Below are 19,807 nucleotides of genomic sequence, written 5' to 3' on the forward strand. Positions count from 1 at the left end.
ATAGTGTAGAATGGAGTAGAACTGATGCTGAACTGAGTAGAAAATGATTTCAATTTCATGTAAGGTTATACAACGTCATACTGTCGGTAGTTGTAAAATAACCTAGGGTCCTAGAAATCCTGACAATCCTCCCCCTTTGCTAACTCGCCTTTCAAATGAAATTTAATTTGATTCAACAACCATGTGCTATTCTGAGGATCTGGCCGTGTCTCACAACAGAAACAATGCCTGGAAGTCATTTCACGTCAAAGGCAAAACAAAACAAAAAAACACATCATTTTAGTCCTAAATTGAGACCCATTACGGTGGAGAGTGGTGTTCACATGCACGGGCGCTGCAGTGACTAATGAAAGCTGAATGCAATTACATTCATCATGGTGGACCACGTCAGGCAGGGCAGGGCCGGCTGCTGACTCCACCTGACTGGACCAGGCAGGAAGTGTGTGTGTGTGTGTGTGTGTGTGTGTGTGTGTGTGTGTGTGTGTGTGTGTGTGTGTGTGTGTGTGTGTGTGTGTGTGTGTGTGTGTGTGTGTGTGTGTGTGTGTGTGTGTGTGTGTGTGTGTGTGTTTCCTGTGACCTGTACTGCTACAGCTGACCGCCTATGACTGGTGTTCTGTCCAGATGGGCTGCAGCATCCAGATAACAACCAATGGGCTGCAGCGTTTCCCACAGAACATTTGGTAGTCAAGGGGTGTGCGTGTGCGTGTGCGTGTGTGTGTGTGTGTGTGTGTGTGTGTGTGTGTGTGTCTGTGTGTCTGTGTGTCTGTGTGTGTGTGTGTGTGTGTGTGTGTGTGTGTGTGTGTATGTGTGTATGTGTATATGTGTGCGTACGTGGGTGGGTGGTCGCGTGTGTGCGGAAAGCAACTTCAGAAATAACATTAAGAATTTAACATTTGTACCAAGTAAATACCCTGTAAATAACTGCACGTTGTTTTGCATAAAAGCGTCAGCTAAATGTAATGTAATGTTATGTTAAAGGGACACTGTGCAGGAAATGGTCAAAAAAGGTACTGCAACTATGCTGCTCATTGAAACTGGGCTGCCTATTGCCAAATTTAATCTTTACATGGAAGTTTACTAAATAATAAACAAATATTTTCTAGTATGGTCCAAGTACAGTCATTTTTGCAGCTAAAAATGGCTATTTTTGGAAATTCAAAATGGCGGACCATGGAGAAGATCCCCCTTTTCATGTATGAAAAGTGCAATTTTTCCAGTCATAATGAATACTTAGAATTTGATGGTGGTGGTAAGTAATCATGAAAAAGGTAACATTAGTGAATGGGCAGCATGAATTCTGGAAATAAACAACTAAAAATCTCACACAGTGTCCCTTTAATATTATGTTAGGTAATGTTATATTATGTTATATCATTAGCCACCCTCCTCTTACCAGCTAGTTTCTTTTTGAGGCGGTCTATTTCCTCGTTGAGTTTCTTGATCTCCTTGTCGCGGCCCAAGGTAGCTCCGCGTCCCGATCCCCCAGCCTGGGCCGACTCTGGGGGAGCAGAGGGGAGAAGGGGGGTGGGGGTTAAAATCTCACCACAACAAAAGGAAGAAACTATTGAACGGCCGCCCAATGACAGCAGTTTTACTGATGAGACACTGATGAGCCAGTCAGCCAGTCAGCCAGTCAGCCAGCCAGCCAGCCAGCCAGCCAGCCAGCCAGCCAGCCAGCCAGCCAGCCAGCCAGCCAGCCAGCCAGCCAGCCAGCCAAACCCACACACACGGACACACACACACGGACACACACACACACGGACACACACACACACGGACACACACACACACGGACACACACACACACACGGTCGGACACACACACACACGGACACACGGACACACGGACACACACAGACACACACACACGGACACACACACACGGACACACACACACGGACACACACACGGACACACACACACGGACACACACACACGGACACACACACACACGGACACGTTTATGCACTACTAATTGTACAGTAGTACAGATTACCTCTCCAATTGGACTAATATCATATATAACTATGTAATGTGCATACAACACTATATTATTATTAGAGCAACATAAAATCAAGAGTTATGGCAATGTGGTGATTAATGTGACCAAGAATGAAACTCCGGGAGCAAACAGCAAGCCCTTTACTCTGCCACACTACTGCACTCCCGCTTTTCCTGGTCTGCTCTGAGAAAGCACGAGGGAACGAGGAAGTCACACAGACAAACGCATCCCACGCAAAAGCAAAGGTGGTGTGTGTGTGTGTGTGTGTGTGTGTGTGTGTGTGTGTGTGTGTGTGTGTGTGTGTGTGTGTGTGTGTGTGTGTGTGTGTGTGTGTGTGTGTGTGTGTGTGTGTGTGTGACTGTAAGGGGTCGCCCCTGTGACTCATCAAGTCTAGTTGTGCAAAGAGAGAGCTGCTCTCATTAAACATTAAACGCTCAGACAGGGAGACAGAAAGAAAGACAGAGCAAAGGGGGTAAAATAGGGCTTGTCTGCCTGGCAGAGGTAAGAGTACAAGTAGTTTGAAGGTCTGAAATATTCATGGTGACGGTAGGCGGGGTCTGTTTTTGTGTTTTATCACAGATATTAAACATTAAATGGTGGTGAAGGACAGGATAGGCACAGTCAGTGTAGGCAAATACATTTGTGTGTGTGTGTGTGTATGTGTGTGTGTGTGTGTGTGTGTGTGTGTGTGTGTGTGTGTGTGTGTGTGTGTGTGTGTGTGTGTGTGTGTGTGTGTGTGTGTGTGTGTGTGTGTGTGTGTGTGTGTGTGTGTGTGTGTGTGTGTGTGCCTGAGTGCCTGCGTGTGAGTACACACATGTGCCTGTGCATGCGTGCATCTGTGACCACATGCGTGTCTCCTCCACGTCCCCACCTTGCAGCGTGTGTGTGTGTGTCCACCTTGCAGCATGTGTCTGTGTCTGTGTGTGTGTATTTGTGTCCCCACCTTGCAGTTAGGCTCCTGGTTTTCTTTGTGCGTGCGTGCGTATCTGTGTGCCCACCTTGCATCTTGCGGTGTGTGTGTGTGTATCTGTGTCCCCAACTTGCAGATCAGCTCCTAGTTTTCCTTATTTGTGCGTGCGTGCGTGCCCACCTTGCAGCTTGCGGTGTGTGTGTGCGAGTGTATCTGTGTCCTCAACTTGCAGTTCAACTCCTAGTTTTCCTTGTATGTGCGTGCGTGCGTGCGTGCGTGCGTGCGTGCGTGCGTGCGTGCGTGCGTGCGTGCGTGCGTGCGTGCATCTGTGTACCCACCTTGCAGCTTGCGGTTCAGCTCCTGGTTCTCCTTCTCCAGGCACCTGATCCTCCTCTCGATGGCCTCCACCTCGCCGTCCTGCTGTCCCCCGCCCCCACTGTCCCCACCACCCCCCAGGGGCGACAGGCCCACGGAGCCGCGGTCGGAGAAGCAGCTCTCGGTGGTGTAGGTGAAGCCCACGAAGGGCAGGTGCTGGCCCGTGAAGCCTGTGTGGGACATGGGGGGCGCGATGTCCTGGGGAGAAGGAGCAGAGGTGTTTGAAAGAGGCTTGAATCGTAGCATGGTAAATGGTAAATGGATTGCATTTATATACAGCATTTATATTAAGTATTTCAGAGTACTGTATTTGAGAGTATTTGGAGTGCCTTAGTCTGAAAATGTTCTCATTTTTGAACCTGGATGTAACATACTAAAGAGCATCCAAACCGCCTACAAACAATCGGAATGAGAGCATGCCATATTCTACAAATTCAAAGAAACTGTAAATTCATCCACTTTTTGTTTCACGGTGGTAAAAAGCCCGTCAGGCGTCACTTACGGGGTTTTTGAGGACGTCGTCGTCCACGTCGAAGTTGGACGTGTCGGAGGGCGAGGTCACGTCGGGGATGTACGGCGCCTCCATGTTGCGGATGTGCTCCCAGTCGATGCCGGCGAAGAAGGCGTGGCGCCTGAACTCCTCGATGCCGTTCTGTCCCAGCCGACGCTCGCGGCCGCAGATCAGACGCTGGATCAGGTCCTTGGCGTCCTCGGACACGTCCGTGATGTGCGACGGGAACTGGAAACGCTCCTGGAGAGAAGGATGAATAACATTTGGCATGGGATTTAAAATGGAGAGATGTTGGAGAAATTAAAAATGGGTTGAGAGAGAGAGAGAGAGAGAGAGAGAGAGAGAGAGAGAGAGAGAGAGAGAGAGAGAGAGAGAGAGAGAGAGAGAGAGGGAGAGGGAGAGAGATGGTGGAGACGGATTCGTTGGTGGCTTCTGAGGTGGACTTGTACTCATCACAAGACCACACACTTCCAAAAGGAGATTAACTCACTATTTCAATTTTATATCAAAACGATATGACATGACAGCTTCCTACCATTGAGTGCATGCGTGCACCACACGCACACACAAACACGCACACACACACATGCACACTTTCTGTCCAAGCCATGATCAATATTTCCAAAAAGGGGTCATTTTCAAAGATCGCAGCATCCTAGGCCCCTAGACACTGCGTACGGCCTAGAGATATATGCCCTATTTCTCGTAAACACAGACCAACCATGAAACCTCATCTGTGCCAGCAGACAAGGAGGGGGGGTTTCATCATGACTGAGAGAAGGTGATGTGTGTGGGTAATATGGTATGCAAGGTGCGTGTGCGCGCATGAGTCTGTCTGTTTTTGGTGGCTGGCTACCCATCTGCTAGCTCCTATTCCGAACACACACACACAGCGACACACACACACACACACACACACACACACACACACACACACACACACACACACACACACACACACACACACACACAGCGATACACACACACACAGCGATACATACACACACAGCGACGCACACACACAGCGACGCACACACACACACGCGCACACGCACACACATGGCCGGCCCCAACGGTATGGAGGACGCCACTCAGGCAGCCTTTGATCTGTCTGTGGCGTTCCACACGGCTCATGCAAATTCCATACAAATCCCTCACACACCCACTGCCACACACACACACACACGCGCAAGCACACACGCACGCGCACACACACACGCACTGCCACACAGCCAGACAAACACACAGACAAACACACATACGGGCAGCACAGACAAAATGCTATTAGTAACATATGGGTAGCCTCAAACACAAAAACGGCCTCACACACGCACACGCACAAACAAGACACCCCCTCTCCGTATTCATTCAAATCCACAAACGGCTACACAGACAAACAGATATCATGCCTGTTTCTCAAGCGCACGCCCTCGACTGCAGCGTGCTCTCCACCCAATTTAGAGCCTCTGAGTCACCGAGTGGTTGCTTCTGCTTAACCTCATGGTGGAGGAGGGGAGGCGTGAGGAGGACAGGATGAGTAGGACAGGAAGGAGGAGGAGAAGAACAGAGAGGGGAAAGGGACAGGGTGTCTGCATGCGGTGACAGTTGGGGAAGCGTCTTAGTTTAAGTTTTTAAAAAAAAGGGAAAACCCCTCTGTGCTCTCCATTTCTACCATGTGTGAAAGCATGGGAGCTGGCACTTGGTTTTATTTTCTGTCTGTAGATGAACACATCACTAAATAGATGGAAACTGAGGTGGCTGCTTCCAAATAAGGTTAGCTTAGCGTTCATTGCTCACAAGGATACAAAGATGGAGCATCATGGCATGGAGGCAGGAAGAGGAGGGCAGCAGGGGGGAAGGGGGAAGAGGGGGGTAGAGAGAGATGGACAGAAATGGGACACAGGCAATGGAGAGAAAGATATGAGTAGGAGGAGGAGAGAGAGTGAGAGAGAGAGAGAGAAAGAGAGAGTGTGAGAGAGAGAGAGAGAGAGAGAGAGAGAGAGAGAGAGGGAGAGAGAGAGAGAGAGAGAGAAAGAGAGATAAAGAGAGAGAGAGAGAGAGAGAGAGAGAGAGAGATAAAGAGAGAGAGAGAGGGATGGGGGAGATAGATAGAGGGATAGGGGAGATAGAGAGAGGGAGAGAGAGGGAGAGAGAGTGGGGGGGAGAGGGATGGAGGGAGACAGAGCTAAGGGACAGTGGGAAGACATCATGACTGACTGCTGACCTTGTGGTTCGTGAAGTAGTGTGTGTGTGTGTGTGCGCGTGTGTGTGTGTGCGTGCGTGCGTGCTGTGGGTCTCACCTCGTGGTTCATGATCTTGCCGTAGGTCTCCACCAGGGACTCTGCGTAGAAGGGCGTCTCCCCGTAGAGCATCTCGTACATGCAGACTCCCAGAGACCACCAGTCGCACTCGGGCCCGTACTTCCCCATGCCATCCTCCATGGCCTGCAGGATCTCGGGGGAGATGTAGTCAGGAGTGCCCACCGCCACCGAGGACTGGACCTGAAAAGAAAGACGTGGCATAATGGTTATACTCATGGGCGGCGCTATTAAGAGGCTAGGGGAAGCTTAGCTTCCCCAAAGTTGTCATTAGAAATAAATAAAAGGAAATTTAAAAATATTTTTTTTCATATCCAGCGATGGAATGTCGCAGGCACACACAATGAACCAAAACGAGGGTTTCCTGCTGAATGGCCTATCCACCTTGTTAGTAGATCTAGTTTCGTTGCGGCGATGTCATGCTGCGGTCAACCAATCAGGTGTCAGTTCTACTGGCTTCAGAGCCAGGCGGCGAGGCGGTCTCGTTGTTTACGAAATGAAATCTGGAATGTTTAATATCTCGATAAAAATGACCTCTGGAATAAATTGGGATTCCACTACATTTCATTTTCAGATCATTCGTTTTTTTTCACCAGCCATAGGTCACAATGTTGACATTTTCCTCTTGTAGCATTCGTTATTCAACCACACTACAGGTATCTATAAATGGATAGCCTTGAATTCCTGAATTCATGGTGGGCTGCCCGGGTGGTTTAGTTACCATATGTAATGTGATGTGTGTAGATTCGCTTGTGTTTGTTGGGCATCTACTGCGTGTGACTGGAGTGAACAGTGTACAGTGCGAGGCAGCGAGAACAGTGTCTGGCTGCGCAAGCTACTTGTAGAACATAGTAAGCTAACATTTAGCTCCCCTAGACAAGCTACATCCAATAGACATATTAAGCTAACTAAAGCCATCTGGAAAATGTAGTGAACTACATTACAAGCTACTTCAAATAGAAATTCAAAATTACAGCATATTTGTAGGCCTATTATTTGTGCTGCAAAACCGACATCTGATATGTCTGTTGGATATGATAGCCCCATATGATATTTTTGGGCATGGTAATATACCTATGCTCAATCAGCTGGCTTCTTTGCTCTCCTGTCTCCCCCCGTGTGTGCGCATTGTGCCTCGTCATTAGTTTTGCGAGTTTGATTGCGAGTTTTGATAGGCCCTACCGGTCTGATGGAGGTAGAGTGACCTAGCGCATGAAAATGTCAGTCTGGTGTATGATTTGATTGCTCGAGACATTTTTGCGAGATAATAGTCCATGGTGTGGCAACTAACCGTCTTCCTCTCCTGCCTTCAGTGTGTGTGTGTGTGTGTGCGCGCGTGTGTGTGCCTGTCGCGTTTGACAGTTCCATTGGCGCAGGAGCATGAAGACCCGTAGTTGCGCATGGAAATGTTCCGTTTTATTTGTTCATCATTTTGTTTCAACATCATCTAATGTCATGATAATATATCAAAAGCCGCGGTTAGGGCCTCGCGTGGCGACTGATCCAGTGCCCCCGGACCCTGATACCACAACAGTTTTTCCGATGACGCCCATGTGGGCAGCACGGCAACAATGAAGACACACTTCCATCCTCAACATTCCCACTGCACCCCCACAACCCCTAAAACTCAACATTTTTCAAAAAAGAAAAGGGAGAAAATTGTTCCCAAAGCCTTTGCCTGCTGACAGGAGGACAACAACAAGGGCCGCGGGGGATTCTAAGCACACTAACAGAGAGGGCAAACACTCCATCAAAAGGTTCAAAGCCACACGCACACACGCACGCACGCACGCAGGCACGCAGGCACCCAGGCACGCAGGCACGCACACCAAACATGTGCACGCATACACATACACAAACACACACACACACAGACACAAACACAAGGCTCTCATTTCATATCATCTTCTTAACCTGAGGTGATCCATTCTTTACACCACTGTCAAAGAGAGGAGCTAAAAAAAACTGAAGGAAGCAAAAAAAAGAAAAAGAAAAGAGAAAGACAGAAATGTCCCTGGGCTCAGGTAATAAAATTAGCATGAGAGAACCGCGTTCTGCCATTAACCCAGACCCATAAATTAGCCTGAATGAAGCGTACCCCTGAGCTCGGAGGCCTGGCAGATACCATTGGCTCCTCACTTTACCACTGCTGGGAAAAAAAAAAAGTCGGTCGCGGTCTCAGGCCTCAGCGAGAACAGCTGATTACAGAGCTAGATAGAGGAGAGCTACGGGCGGATGTGTTTTTATATATATATATATATATATATACACAGCATCTAAACACAACCACATGTACGCTTAAAGAGAAAATCATCTTTTGATCACTCTGTGTCTTTCAGGCTTTTCGTTTTGGTGTTCTATTCTCCACCCACCCACCCACCCACACCCACACACCCACACACACACACCTGCCCCTAATGTTCTCTCTCTCCCTCTACCCCCCATTCCTCACAGGTCAAGCAGAGTGTGGGTTGGGCATCAGTGTGCAAACACCCAGCAGCAGGAGCTGTGTATCTCTCTACTGACCTCTCTCTCTCTCACACACACACACACAGACACACAGACACACACACACACAACAACCCTGGGTAATTGATAACTCCAAGATTATAAGACTATAACAATCAGGCTCTTGATGATGCACTACTCCAAATTTGGAGAGGGATGAGCATAGTAATGGTTGGCTGATCAAACCGTTTTTGTTTTTTTTGTTGTTTTTTTAAAGTATTTTTTGGGGCTTTTCCTGTGCCTGTGCGTCGTTCGTTAGCATAGTTGCTATATTTCATCCATCGTCTGTCTGTGTGTTGTTCGGTCTGTCTTTCTGTCTGCTTGCATGGCTGACTGTCTATCAGCTCTTCTGTCGTGAGTCTCTGTGTCTGTGCACACACTCAGAGAGGAGGATAGGAAGACAGAGGCAGACAAAGTATGACAACGTGTGTGTGTGTGTGTGTGTGTGTGTGTGTGTGTGTGTGTGTGTGTGTGTGTGTGTGTGTGTGTGTGTGTGTGTGTGTGTGTGTGTGTGTGTGTGTGTGTGTGTAAGTGTACTATGCACAGATTGGCCAGTCAACCGTCACATCCCAGTCCTCTGGCTAGCATCATGGCGTCAAGACTTGTCACCAGCCCCAATATTATGTCACAACCACGCTATGAAACAGGGCAAGATAATAGGACACACACACACGTTAAGACGAACTTCCCTCCCTATCCACACACACACACACCACAGACGCACACACGCACACACACAACCCTCTCTCTACTCACCACACACAAACAAGCATCCTTAACAAATGCCTTCCGCCATACCCTCCCAATCGGTCACTTAATCACTTACACCCCCACGCGCAGTCAAAAACAACTACTGTTTGCACAGAGCCTCCACAGCACCAGGCGTGACACGAAACCCGAATGAGGTATTTGCACAGAGGCTACTATTTTAGGTATTTCTGGGAACATTATCGACAAACATTCCAGTGTCCACGCACGCATGCACGCAGGCACGCAGGCACACACTAAACTGCAGACGAGGGTCACAGACACAGAGCAAGTGAGTCACTGCCCATCTGAGTCAACGGAGACTGTGTTGGATAAACAGAAACCGAGGCTGATAAATATGATCTAGTCTAGGCCAGTGGACAGGAGGACTGCCGAGCTGTGGACTCAACCTTAGGTGTGTGTGTGTGTGTGCGTGCGTGCGTGTGTGCGCGTGCGTGCGTTAAGTGGATGAATGCATTGGCAAATGGGACAGGGAGTGTATGTAGTAACTAACCTTTTGAATGTCTCTTTTTGGGGCGTTTTAGCCTTCATTTAGACAGGATAGATGAAGATGAAGACAGGAAATGAGTGGGAGAATCAGACGGGGAGGGATTGGGACATTGGGACATTGAGGGGGAGTGTGGATGGTAGGCGGAGTGTGGATGGATGGGTCGGTTAGGTAGGTAGCCGGGAGATTAAACGGATGAGCTTTGTGCAAATACATATGTTTCAGTCTGTGTAAAGTAACTGTACACTAATGCCCATTTTGATTGTGCTGCTAATATTTTGGTTATACTGTAACTCCAGTCCCCAGGGCTGCCATATGCCAAGTGCCACATGCTGATGCCAGCCAGGCCAAAGCAGACAGACAAGTCATGCCAACTGTGCCAGTCATTCCTCCCTCTCTGCCTCCCTACCTCTGCACTGCACATCCCTCCCTCTGTTTAAACAACTAAATGTGTGCACATCCGTCTAGATCACGGTACATGCAAATCCAGCAAAAGTGAACAAACAAAAAAATGCAACACTGCTTACACTTGCTGTTGAAACAAGAGGACAAGCAGTGTCACAGGATTTTTTTTATTAAACTTTTATTGGATTTACGTATCCTACCCTCTGCCACTGCCTTTATTAAACATACTGTAGCCCACAGGGCATTCAGCTGCTCCACTCGCTGGCTCAGTTCACCGATATCCAGATGCCTTCTCTCCCCTCCCTAAGTGGCACTGGCTGGGCACAGTCTAGCAGGACGGCACATACAAAAAATTGAACCGACTCAGACAGTTTCTATCACACCACCCCCATCACCAGTAAACCCCTGCCCCTAACACCACTAACACATTACACATCACACACCAGACCAGAATCTGCCAGCCTCTACCACAGTGGTTCCCAACCTTTTTCTTAGGGGACCCATGTTTTTACTATTTTAAGCTTTGGTGACCCAACCACGCGAGCGCCCGCACGAGACGGAGTCACAAGATGCCCTCCGTTTCCTGCGATAACTTATTTTAGTTATTTTATTCCTCAATTCGTCTTTGGTCAAATATAGAATAAATGTTTAATGTAGCACTTACAATTTGTTGCGTCTATGCATTTATTAGTTAAATGCTTTGTCTTTTATTCAACATGGGCTATATATATTTAAAACGAAACCCCTTAAAATCAAGAGGGCTCCGCGACCCCCTGTGGATCTTTGGCGACCCATAAGGGGGGTCCCGACCCATAGGTTGGGAACCACTGCTCAACCACCCCATCACACACACGCACGTACGCACGCACACACACTTCCCCAGCCACAATCTAAGTCTGCAGTAGAGTGCAGTGCCCAGTGGTAGGATGAGCTGGTATCAACACATTAGCCAGATGTGAACTCCAAGTTTTGGCAAGGTGGTGTGGTTTAACTCATCTTTATCTCTCCATCTGTCTCTCTAGTGTATGATCTCTTAGTTTTGCTATGCCATCAGCCTGTGACCCTGTGGCTTTTTCAAAGACAAAACATACACACAAACAGTGTGCTGTGCTTCTTTACTTGGTATCATGTGTGCAACGAGGGTACCTGCACCCTCATCTGGTTAACACTGTGCTGCTTAACATTGTTCAATTGTGTGTGTGTGTGTGTGTGCGAGTGAGTGAGTGAGTGAGTGAGTGAGTGAGTGAGTGAGTGAGTGAGTGAGTGAGTGAGTGAGTGAGTGAGTGAGTGAGTGAGTGAGTGAGTGAGTGAGTGAGTGAGTGAGTGAGTGAGTGAGTGAGTGTGCGAGTGAGTGTGCGAGTGAGTGAGTGAGTGTGCGAGTGTGCGAGTGTGCGAGTGAGTGAGTGTGCGAGTGTGCGAGTGAGTGAGCGAGTGAGCGAGTGAGTGAGTGAGTGAGAGTATACGAGAGGACCTGATGAGAGAGGAGAGGAGAGCAGACAGGTCTTACCGTGCCGTCTGGCATCATCCGGAGACAGGAGCCGAAGTCAGCCAGGCGGATATGGCCGTTCATGTCCAGCAGCACGTTATCAGGCTTGATGTCCCTGAGAGAGGGCAGAGGAGGGCAGAGCGCGAGAGAGAGAGAGAGAGAGAGAGAGAGAGAGAGAGAGAGAGAGAGAGAGAGAGAGAGAGAGAGAGAGAGAGAGAGAGAAGGGGGAAAGAGGGGCAGTGGGGGGTAAAAAAATAGAAAAAGAGAGAGGGAGAAACAACCGTGTTATGCACCAAAGTAGCTGTGCAAGGCAGTTTTATTATGAGGCTTTAGTATGAAAATAGTGATTTTGCCGAGAATCAGGCCGATAGTTATGTGGATTGAGCCAGGCATTGGTCTCTTCTATTACCACTCCAGCCTCCCAACCTTCGCTCTCTTTTCACCAACTCTCTCTCTCTCCCATTCAGTTGTCGCCCACTTCTCACCAGTCTCCATACATCCATTCTCTCCCTCCCTTCCTCCCTCCCTCACTCACTCTCTCACACACTCATCCCTTTCCGCTTCTCTCCATCTCTCTCCCCCTCCCTCCTTCTGCCTCTGAGTGGTCTGAGAGCCCCTGGTGAGAGTACAGGGCAGGCGTGCGGGTCGGTGGCTGGAGAGCTGTGAGAGCCACACAGAGTGCCCTCTGTTTCACAGCACTGGCACCATGCTGGGCACCGCGGGCACGGGGTAAACACCACCACCGAGTCAGCACACACACACACACACACACACACACACACACACACACACACACACACACACACACACACACACACGCACACACACGCACACACACACACGTGCAATACAGAAGACCCCACACACACACACATTAACACAACTTTGACCACACTCGAACACATACACACAAACGAACATACACACACAATCAGACCCATTCACACCTACCAAGCGCACACAAGCAGACCCATTAACGAGCCTCTCGCCCAGTTGCACCGCCCCGTCCTCCGGGCCAGCCTCCCACATAATGTGGAGGCGATGTGTGTGTGTGTGTGTGTGTGTGTGTGTGTGTGTGTGTGTGTGTGTGTGTGTGTGTGTGTGTGTGTGGTGTGTGTGGTGTGTGTGGTGTGTGCGATAACAGGCGAAGAGTAAGGCTGTGTCGCATGAATGATTCGAACACATGTTCAACACTGAGCAGCAAAAAGGTGCTATCCAGCCCCCAACATGAGCCAAAAGTCTTGCCCATTGACCTTACCCATGTTGCTGTGGCGACTGAACAGGGTCATCAGTTAAGATGCATGTCTCGGAGAAATGATGGGATGGTGCCAACACTGATGTTTACTGAAGTGTTTTGGCTGACAACCCATTCTACCCATCATCCTGTTTGCCAACATATGGCAAGTCATTCTGATCATATCTTGTGATATGACAACATTATGAATATTATTTTTAAAATATCAAAATATCATTTTTAGGTGAAACATTTTGCCATGTGATCATTTTGATTATCATCATGACCTAAGCGATTCATAATGACAGTTTCAGGCAATTTGGGTTCACACTGCATGTTTGTGTGGCGCAAGAGAGCGAGAGAGAGCGAAAGAGAGCGAGATAATGAGAGAGAGCAAGAGAGAGAGAGGGAGAGGGAGAGAGCGAGAGCGAGAGCGAGCCAGAGAGAGAGCGAGCCAGAAAGACAGGAATAGTGCTAAGTGTGTGAGAGAGAGTGTGGATGTTGGCACTGGGGGGAAGCAGGGCCTGAGCAGGCTTCCTGCATGAGACGGCAGGAAGACAGGCCCAGCTGCGCCGGATGACTCCCCACGACAAGCTCTCCCCGCTGGGCAGAGCATCCAGGAAGAGGCCCCTTCTGGCGGGCGGGACGGACCCACTCTAGTCCGGTGCCTAGCCTAGTCACGTCTTGCTCATCTGTCAACACAGCTGACCAGCAGACTGTGGCAACACGGCACACATCCACCCGGCTTTTTTCTGCCCCTCCCTCTCTGTTTCTCTCTCGCTCTCAGTCTCTCTCTGTCTCTCTGCCTTTGTCTCTCTCTGAATGTGTGTGATAGACAGTGGAAAAGAGACAAACGCATTTAGTAACACACAAATCGCGCACACACACACACAAAGAAACGCACACGCGCTAACACACAAGTAATTTCATACACAAAGTTACTTACTTACTGTTACACGCAGACAGGCCCACACACAGGCATGCTTCACACACACTATACAGACAAAATGCATGCACGCACACGCACACGCACACGCACACGCACACGCACACGCACACACACACACACACACAAAACCTTGCCAGCGCCCTTCACAGAATGAATATCAGCACAGACATAGATATGGCGGAGCGGATAGTGTTCTGCTGAATGGGAGTTTCAGCACCTTCATCGGGTGACAGATGAAAGTATTAAAGCAGCTTATTAGGAGTGTAAATCACAATGACTTTTCCACTTCTATTATGTTATGGAGCAAGGGCATTGGACTGGGGTCAGCGCTGAGATTATTTTCGATACTTAAGGCCAATTTATACTTATTGGCGCTGACGGTTGCAGAGCCTGTGCAACCGTCTGTGCGCGACCACACCCCCCGCGCAGAGGCTCTGCAACCGTCGTCGCGCGCCTCAAAAAAATCCTGACTACGCGACAGACGGTTGCGAAGGTCGCAGAGAAAAGGCTCTGTGATTGGTCGTCTCGATACTTCCTTCTTCTCGTGGCGGCACAGTTCTCCGGTAGTTTACGAGAGCCAAACTGTAAATATTCTGTGGAATACGAACACTTTCTTTCTAGTCTGTGTAAATAAATGAAGCTACAATGACTGAATTAGTAAGTAGCAAACCAACACTACACCAGTTTAGCACTCGCAGCACAATGCCTGCAGTCTGACTACTGTACTGTAGCCTTGTAGCTATGTAGCCAAATGTAGCTAACGACATGACACCTCGTGCGCAGATCTATAACATCAACAGTGGTTAGCGACCGTAAGCAACAGGCGCCGTTGCTGAACTATAATCTGCCCTTTAGGCCACACCAATTTAATTTGTTGGTTCTCGGATTTTTTCAGGAAAAAGTTGAAGCGAGAGGGCGAAAAAAAAAAAAAAAAAAATTAGTCGTGTGGTTATACCACCTGTATATCAGCCTCACATGGACCTCCAAAGGAAGGTGCAAGATAGGCAAACACCTGGACATGGAGAAGGACAGTGTAGAAGGGAATTAAGGCAGCCAAATAGACCAGGCACAAAATTAGCTCACAGGGCAATTATTATATTAATCTAGTTTGAATAAACTGAGATGATTCAACAGTTGAATAGTTGTTGTTTTTCTTTTTTAAAACTGCTATCCCACTCCACTAATTCCACTAAGAGCAATACTGTGTTTCACCGCTGCTACTGCTAACCCACAGGGGCTTCAACTTGCCATTGCATGTTTGTCTGTAAATGTTTGAATGTAACACGTTTCCTGATTCGCTAGTCGTAATCGGCATGTTGAAAGGAGTGGTTTTATTGGTTCTCTACGTCACATGACCTCCAACTACTAAAGAGACACCTCCCCGTTCATGAAAACATGCAGTCTTCGTTTTTTTTAGCGATTTCATTTTTTGGGGTATTGAAACTGATTTTTTTTTTTTCCATTTTGTTACAAAATACAAGAGGCGAATCCGAGAACCAACAAATTAAATTGGTGTGGCCTTAAGAAAGTCCCACAATACGATACGATTCAATTTGATCGTTGGTCGTAGGATCGATGCATCGATACATATCTATTATCATTTACATCCCTACAACTTATTAGGGTTTTTTAATGTTTTGGGGGCTTTTTGGGCCTTTATTATGACAGGACAGAGTGAGAGGAGATAGAAAATGAGCAGGCGAGAGATATGGGGTAGGGCTGGGAAATCATCCCGTCCGGAATCAAACCAGGGTCGCCATGGGCATGCAAGCCCAAATGTGGGGGGCTTAGAGCGTTGCGCCACAATGCCCCCCTATTAGGGTCATTTTAAAATGGGACATTGCACCTTTACTCAAACTGTGGTTGCCCGCTATAGTCAGGGCATAATGTTTTCTTTTTTCTCCTTCATTTTCTGACATAAATATCTGAAATGGTTCTATGCTGAGTCTAGGTCAGACTGTTCTTGTTGCAGTTATGGCTGAAAATGAGAGGCATTGCTGTGTCACCATTCCCTGGTCGAGTATCTACTGGAGTTATTCGCTGTTCGGGGCCATTTAACCTCCTGACGATCCTCGGCCAAACACTTGTTTGGTACAAAAACAAAGCTTTGTCCAACCGCTCAGAACCTGTTTAAAAGTTCTCACATGGTGTGTGTGTGTGTGTGTGTGTGTGTGTGTGTGTGTGTGTGTGTGTGTGTGTGTGTGTGTGTGTGTGTCTTACCTGTGTACATAGTGCTGCTGGTGTGTGTGTGTGTGTGTGTGTGTGTGTGTGTGTGTGTGTGTGTGTGTGTGTGTGTGTGTGTGTGTGTGTGTGTGTGTCTCTTACCTGTGTACATAGTGCTGCTGCTGGTGTGTGTGTGTGTGTGTGTGTGTGTGTGTGTGTGTGTGTGTGTGTGTGTGTGTGTGTGTGTGTGTGTGTGTGTGTGTGTGTGTGTGTGTGTGTGTGCCTTACCTGTGTACATAGTGCTGGTCGTGTATGGAGTGTATGGCGAGCACCATCTCTGCCACGTAGAACTTGGCCATGTCCTCCGGCAGCCGGTCCTCAAATTTACTCAGCAGCGTCAACAGATCACCGCCCACATAGTAGTCCATCACCAGGTACTACACACACACACACACACACACACACACACACACACACACACACACACACACACACACACACACACACACACACACACACACACACACACACACACACACACACACACACACACACACACACACACACACACACACACACACACACACACACACACACACACACACACACACACACACACACACACACACACACTAGTTAATAGATCACCGTCCACAAAATAGTCCATCACTAGATACTACACACTACATACGCACGCACGCATGCACGTACGCACGCACGCACGCACACACATTAGTCAACAGATCACCATTCACATAGTAGCCAATCACCAGGCAGGAACTGATAAGAACAGAGAGGGAGGGGGAGGGAGAGGTCATCAATGGTTGTTATTCATAGCTAACATCATCATTTCGCTTCTTGCCATTAATCATAATCCTCATACTGAGCCTTATGATTATGAGTCATCGTCTTTCTTCATGTCATTTTACTGATGTTAGCATTGCTGTTTCAGTTCAGTTAGATACAGGGAGGGGGTGTTCATACTGGTGATGTCCTTCAAAGAACAGGAGCCTCCTGATGGGTAGTCGGCTCTTCATTTGAATTGGGGCATTCCATCACCACGTACGGATGAGCGGACAGGGTGGGGTCGGTCAAGAGAGGTCACACGTGTGTGTGTGTGTGTGTGTGTGTGTGTGTGTGTGTGTGTGTGTGTGTGTGTGTGTGTGTGTGTGTGTGTGTGTGTGTGTGTGTGTGTGTGTGTGTGTGTGTGTGTGTGTGTGTGTGTGTGTGTGTGTGTGTGTGTGTGTCAGGGTTGGAAATAAGCACCCGTCCACCCGCCAAGGACGGGTACATTTCAGGGCTGACTGGTAAATTTTTCAACCCACCAGTCACTTTGACTGGTAAAAATAGCTAGTGACTGGTAGATTTTAAAATCTACCTGCCACAGTGACTGGCGGGGGAAAAAATTAAGTTCCACCCCTGGTCTGTGTCAGTGTGTCTGTGCCTCTGTGTCTGTGCCTCTGTGTCTGTGCCTCTGTGTCTGTGCCTCTGTGTCTGTGCCTCTGTGTCTGTGCCTCTGTGTCTGTGCCTCTGTGCCTGTGCCTCTGTGCCTCTGTGTCTGCGCCTCTGTGTCTGTGCCTGTGTGCCTGTGCGCCTGTGTCCTCACCAGGTAGTTGTCATCCTGGAAGGCGTAGTGTAGGGTGGTGATCCACTGGCAGTCTCCATTCACCAGCACGTCCCTCTCCTCACGGAAACACGCCGTCTGCAAAAGACACACACACACGGGGGTGAGCACTGTGAGGTGTGTGTGTGTGTGTGTGTGTGTGTGTGTGTGTGTGTGTGTGTGTGTGTGTGTGTGTGTGTGTGTGTGTGTGTGTGTGTGTGTGTGTGTGTGTGTGTGTGTGTGTGTGTGTGTGTGTGTGTGTGTGTGTGTGTGTGTGTGTGTGTGTGTGTGTGTGTGTGTGTGTGTGTGTGTGTGTGTACGTTCTGTGCGCGTGCCTGTACAAGACGGACTCCATGCCATTTAATGTGTAACACACACAAACATTATGTGGCCAGCGTTATTTGTTGCCACCCAAAAGCATTTCAGAGAGGAAGGTTACGATATTTAAGAACGTGGTGAATCTAAATGGCAGCGTTATTAACATGCAACATTCGCTACTCTTGGAGACGCTGCATACTGTGCGTCAGAAAGCATTGGCCTTTCACCTAGCACAGAAAGCATTGGTTTTCACTTAGTACAGTATAGTATTCAAGAGAGAACCCATATGAGCTCCGACTGGGCCATGGGAAAGTGTATTTGGATGGAGGGCATTATTGTAATGGTGAACGTGTTGGGAGGTGTGGTGGGTGGAGGGCTAAGGCATTATTGTGATGTTCAAAGTGGGGTGGTGGGGGGGTAGAGGGATTATTGACCAGGCCCTTGCTGACAAAAAGCTCGGCTGACGCCGCAGTCAGGGGGAGGGAGCCTAGGGGCGCTGTCAGGAGAGACTGTACCGAAACTAGGTCAAGAAGATGGGAGGGCAGCGTGAGAAGGGGCCGTGTGGGGGTGTGGTGCTGCGCTGGAGGTGTATACATACATAGTAGGAGGTTGAAGAGAGAGAAAAGATGGCTTCCCCCTCCTCTCTATTTTACTCCGTTTGCCTCCTGCAGAGGAAAGCGAGGAATGGCAGCAGGAAGGATGAGGCTATGGGGAACTGAGGGGTTCGGGGAGAGCCTCTATTTTAGCCCGGAAATCTACACGCCCCTAGCGGCAGCAAACGTCATTCATAGCTGGGGGCGTCTAGTTAAAAATCCACTAAGCTTGCGAACGGACGCTAGGTGATCTCCTAGCCATTTTGACTGGTGATGGAAAAAGTTAAAATAGGGCCCTAATGCAGAGGGCAGGGCTCTAAATTAACACCAGCCAACCGACCAAATGCTGGTGAAATTTCAGTTTGGCTGGTAGAAAAGACCAACTTACTAGCCACTTTGACCCATTAGTGTGTGTGTGTGTGTGTGTGTGTGTGTGTGTGTGTGTGTGTGTGTGTGTGTGTGTGTGTGTGTGTGTGTGTGTGTGTGTGTGTGTGTGTGTGTGTGTGTGTGTGTGTGTGTGTGTGTGTGTGTGTGTGTGTGTGTGTGTGTGTGGCTAGTAAAATTAACATCTCCTAGCCATTTTGGCTGGTGATGAAAAAAGTTAATTTAAGGCCCTGGCAGAGGGATATGAAAGACAGCTTGTCAGTCCGCTGCACTGTCTATGACTATATCCAAACGTCTAACCTGGGAGCAGGACAACCAAATGTCCAGATTAAAAGAAAAGAAAAAAAGTCTGCTAGCTTTCAACAGGATTTTATGCTCCCACTTTTTTTCCTGTACCGTTTTGGGTGAAAACCCTTCTTCAGACTGAAGAACGGGTTTAACCCAAAAATGTCACATCAAGACATTTTATCTGGTTGCCTAGGAGACAATTGAGCAGAGTGTCACGAGGCGAGTGTGTGTGTGTGTGTGTGTGTGTGTGTGTGTGTGTGTGTGTGTGTGTGTGTGTGTGTGTGTGTGTGTGTGTGTGTGTGTGTGTGTGTGTGTGTGTGTGTGTGTGTGTGTGTGTGTGTGTGTGTGTGTGTGTGTGTGTGTGTGTGTGAGTGACTGAGGGAGTGAGGATATGAGTGTATGAGTGCATCATATAACAGCCCGATGAATGTGTCAACATGGGTCATTTAGAGGTGAAACTGGAATACTAAAGGCAAAAACAAATCCTGTATTGCATGATCAAATC

At 48.4% G+C, this 19,807-nt stretch overlaps 1 protein-coding gene across 7 annotated transcripts in view; it reads right to left on the minus strand.

The window, feature by feature from the left end:
- The window catches only part of cdc42bpb (CDC42 binding protein kinase beta (DMPK-like)), a 118,168-nt gene that overhangs the window by 43,801 nt on the left and 54,560 nt on the right, over positions 1 to 19,807 (minus strand). For 6 of the 7 annotated variants that reach the window (XM_063223042.1, XM_063223040.1, XM_063223041.1 and 3 more), the window contains exons 4-10: positions 17,723 to 17,818; positions 16,405 to 16,553; positions 11,792 to 11,885; positions 6,099 to 6,299; positions 3,790 to 4,038; positions 3,251 to 3,485; positions 1,394 to 1,498 (exon numbers count right to left, since the gene is read on the minus strand). In XM_063223042.1, coding sequence (XP_063079112.1) covers positions 1,394 to 1,498; positions 3,251 to 3,485; positions 3,790 to 4,038; positions 6,099 to 6,299; positions 11,792 to 11,885; positions 16,405 to 16,553; positions 17,723 to 17,818 — 1,129 coding nt within the window. Of the gene's footprint in view, positions 1 to 1,393; positions 1,499 to 3,250; positions 3,486 to 3,789; positions 4,039 to 6,098; positions 6,300 to 11,791; positions 11,886 to 16,173; positions 16,185 to 16,404; positions 16,554 to 17,722; positions 17,819 to 19,807 lie in introns of those variants that run through there. The other variant, XM_063223046.1, reaches the window with a different exon arrangement.

This window comes from Engraulis encrasicolus, chromosome 18 (genome assembly GCF_034702125.1).
Source record: "Engraulis encrasicolus isolate BLACKSEA-1 chromosome 18, IST_EnEncr_1.0, whole genome shotgun sequence".
Lineage (NCBI taxonomy): Eukaryota > Metazoa > Chordata > Actinopteri > Clupeiformes > Engraulidae > Engraulis > Engraulis encrasicolus.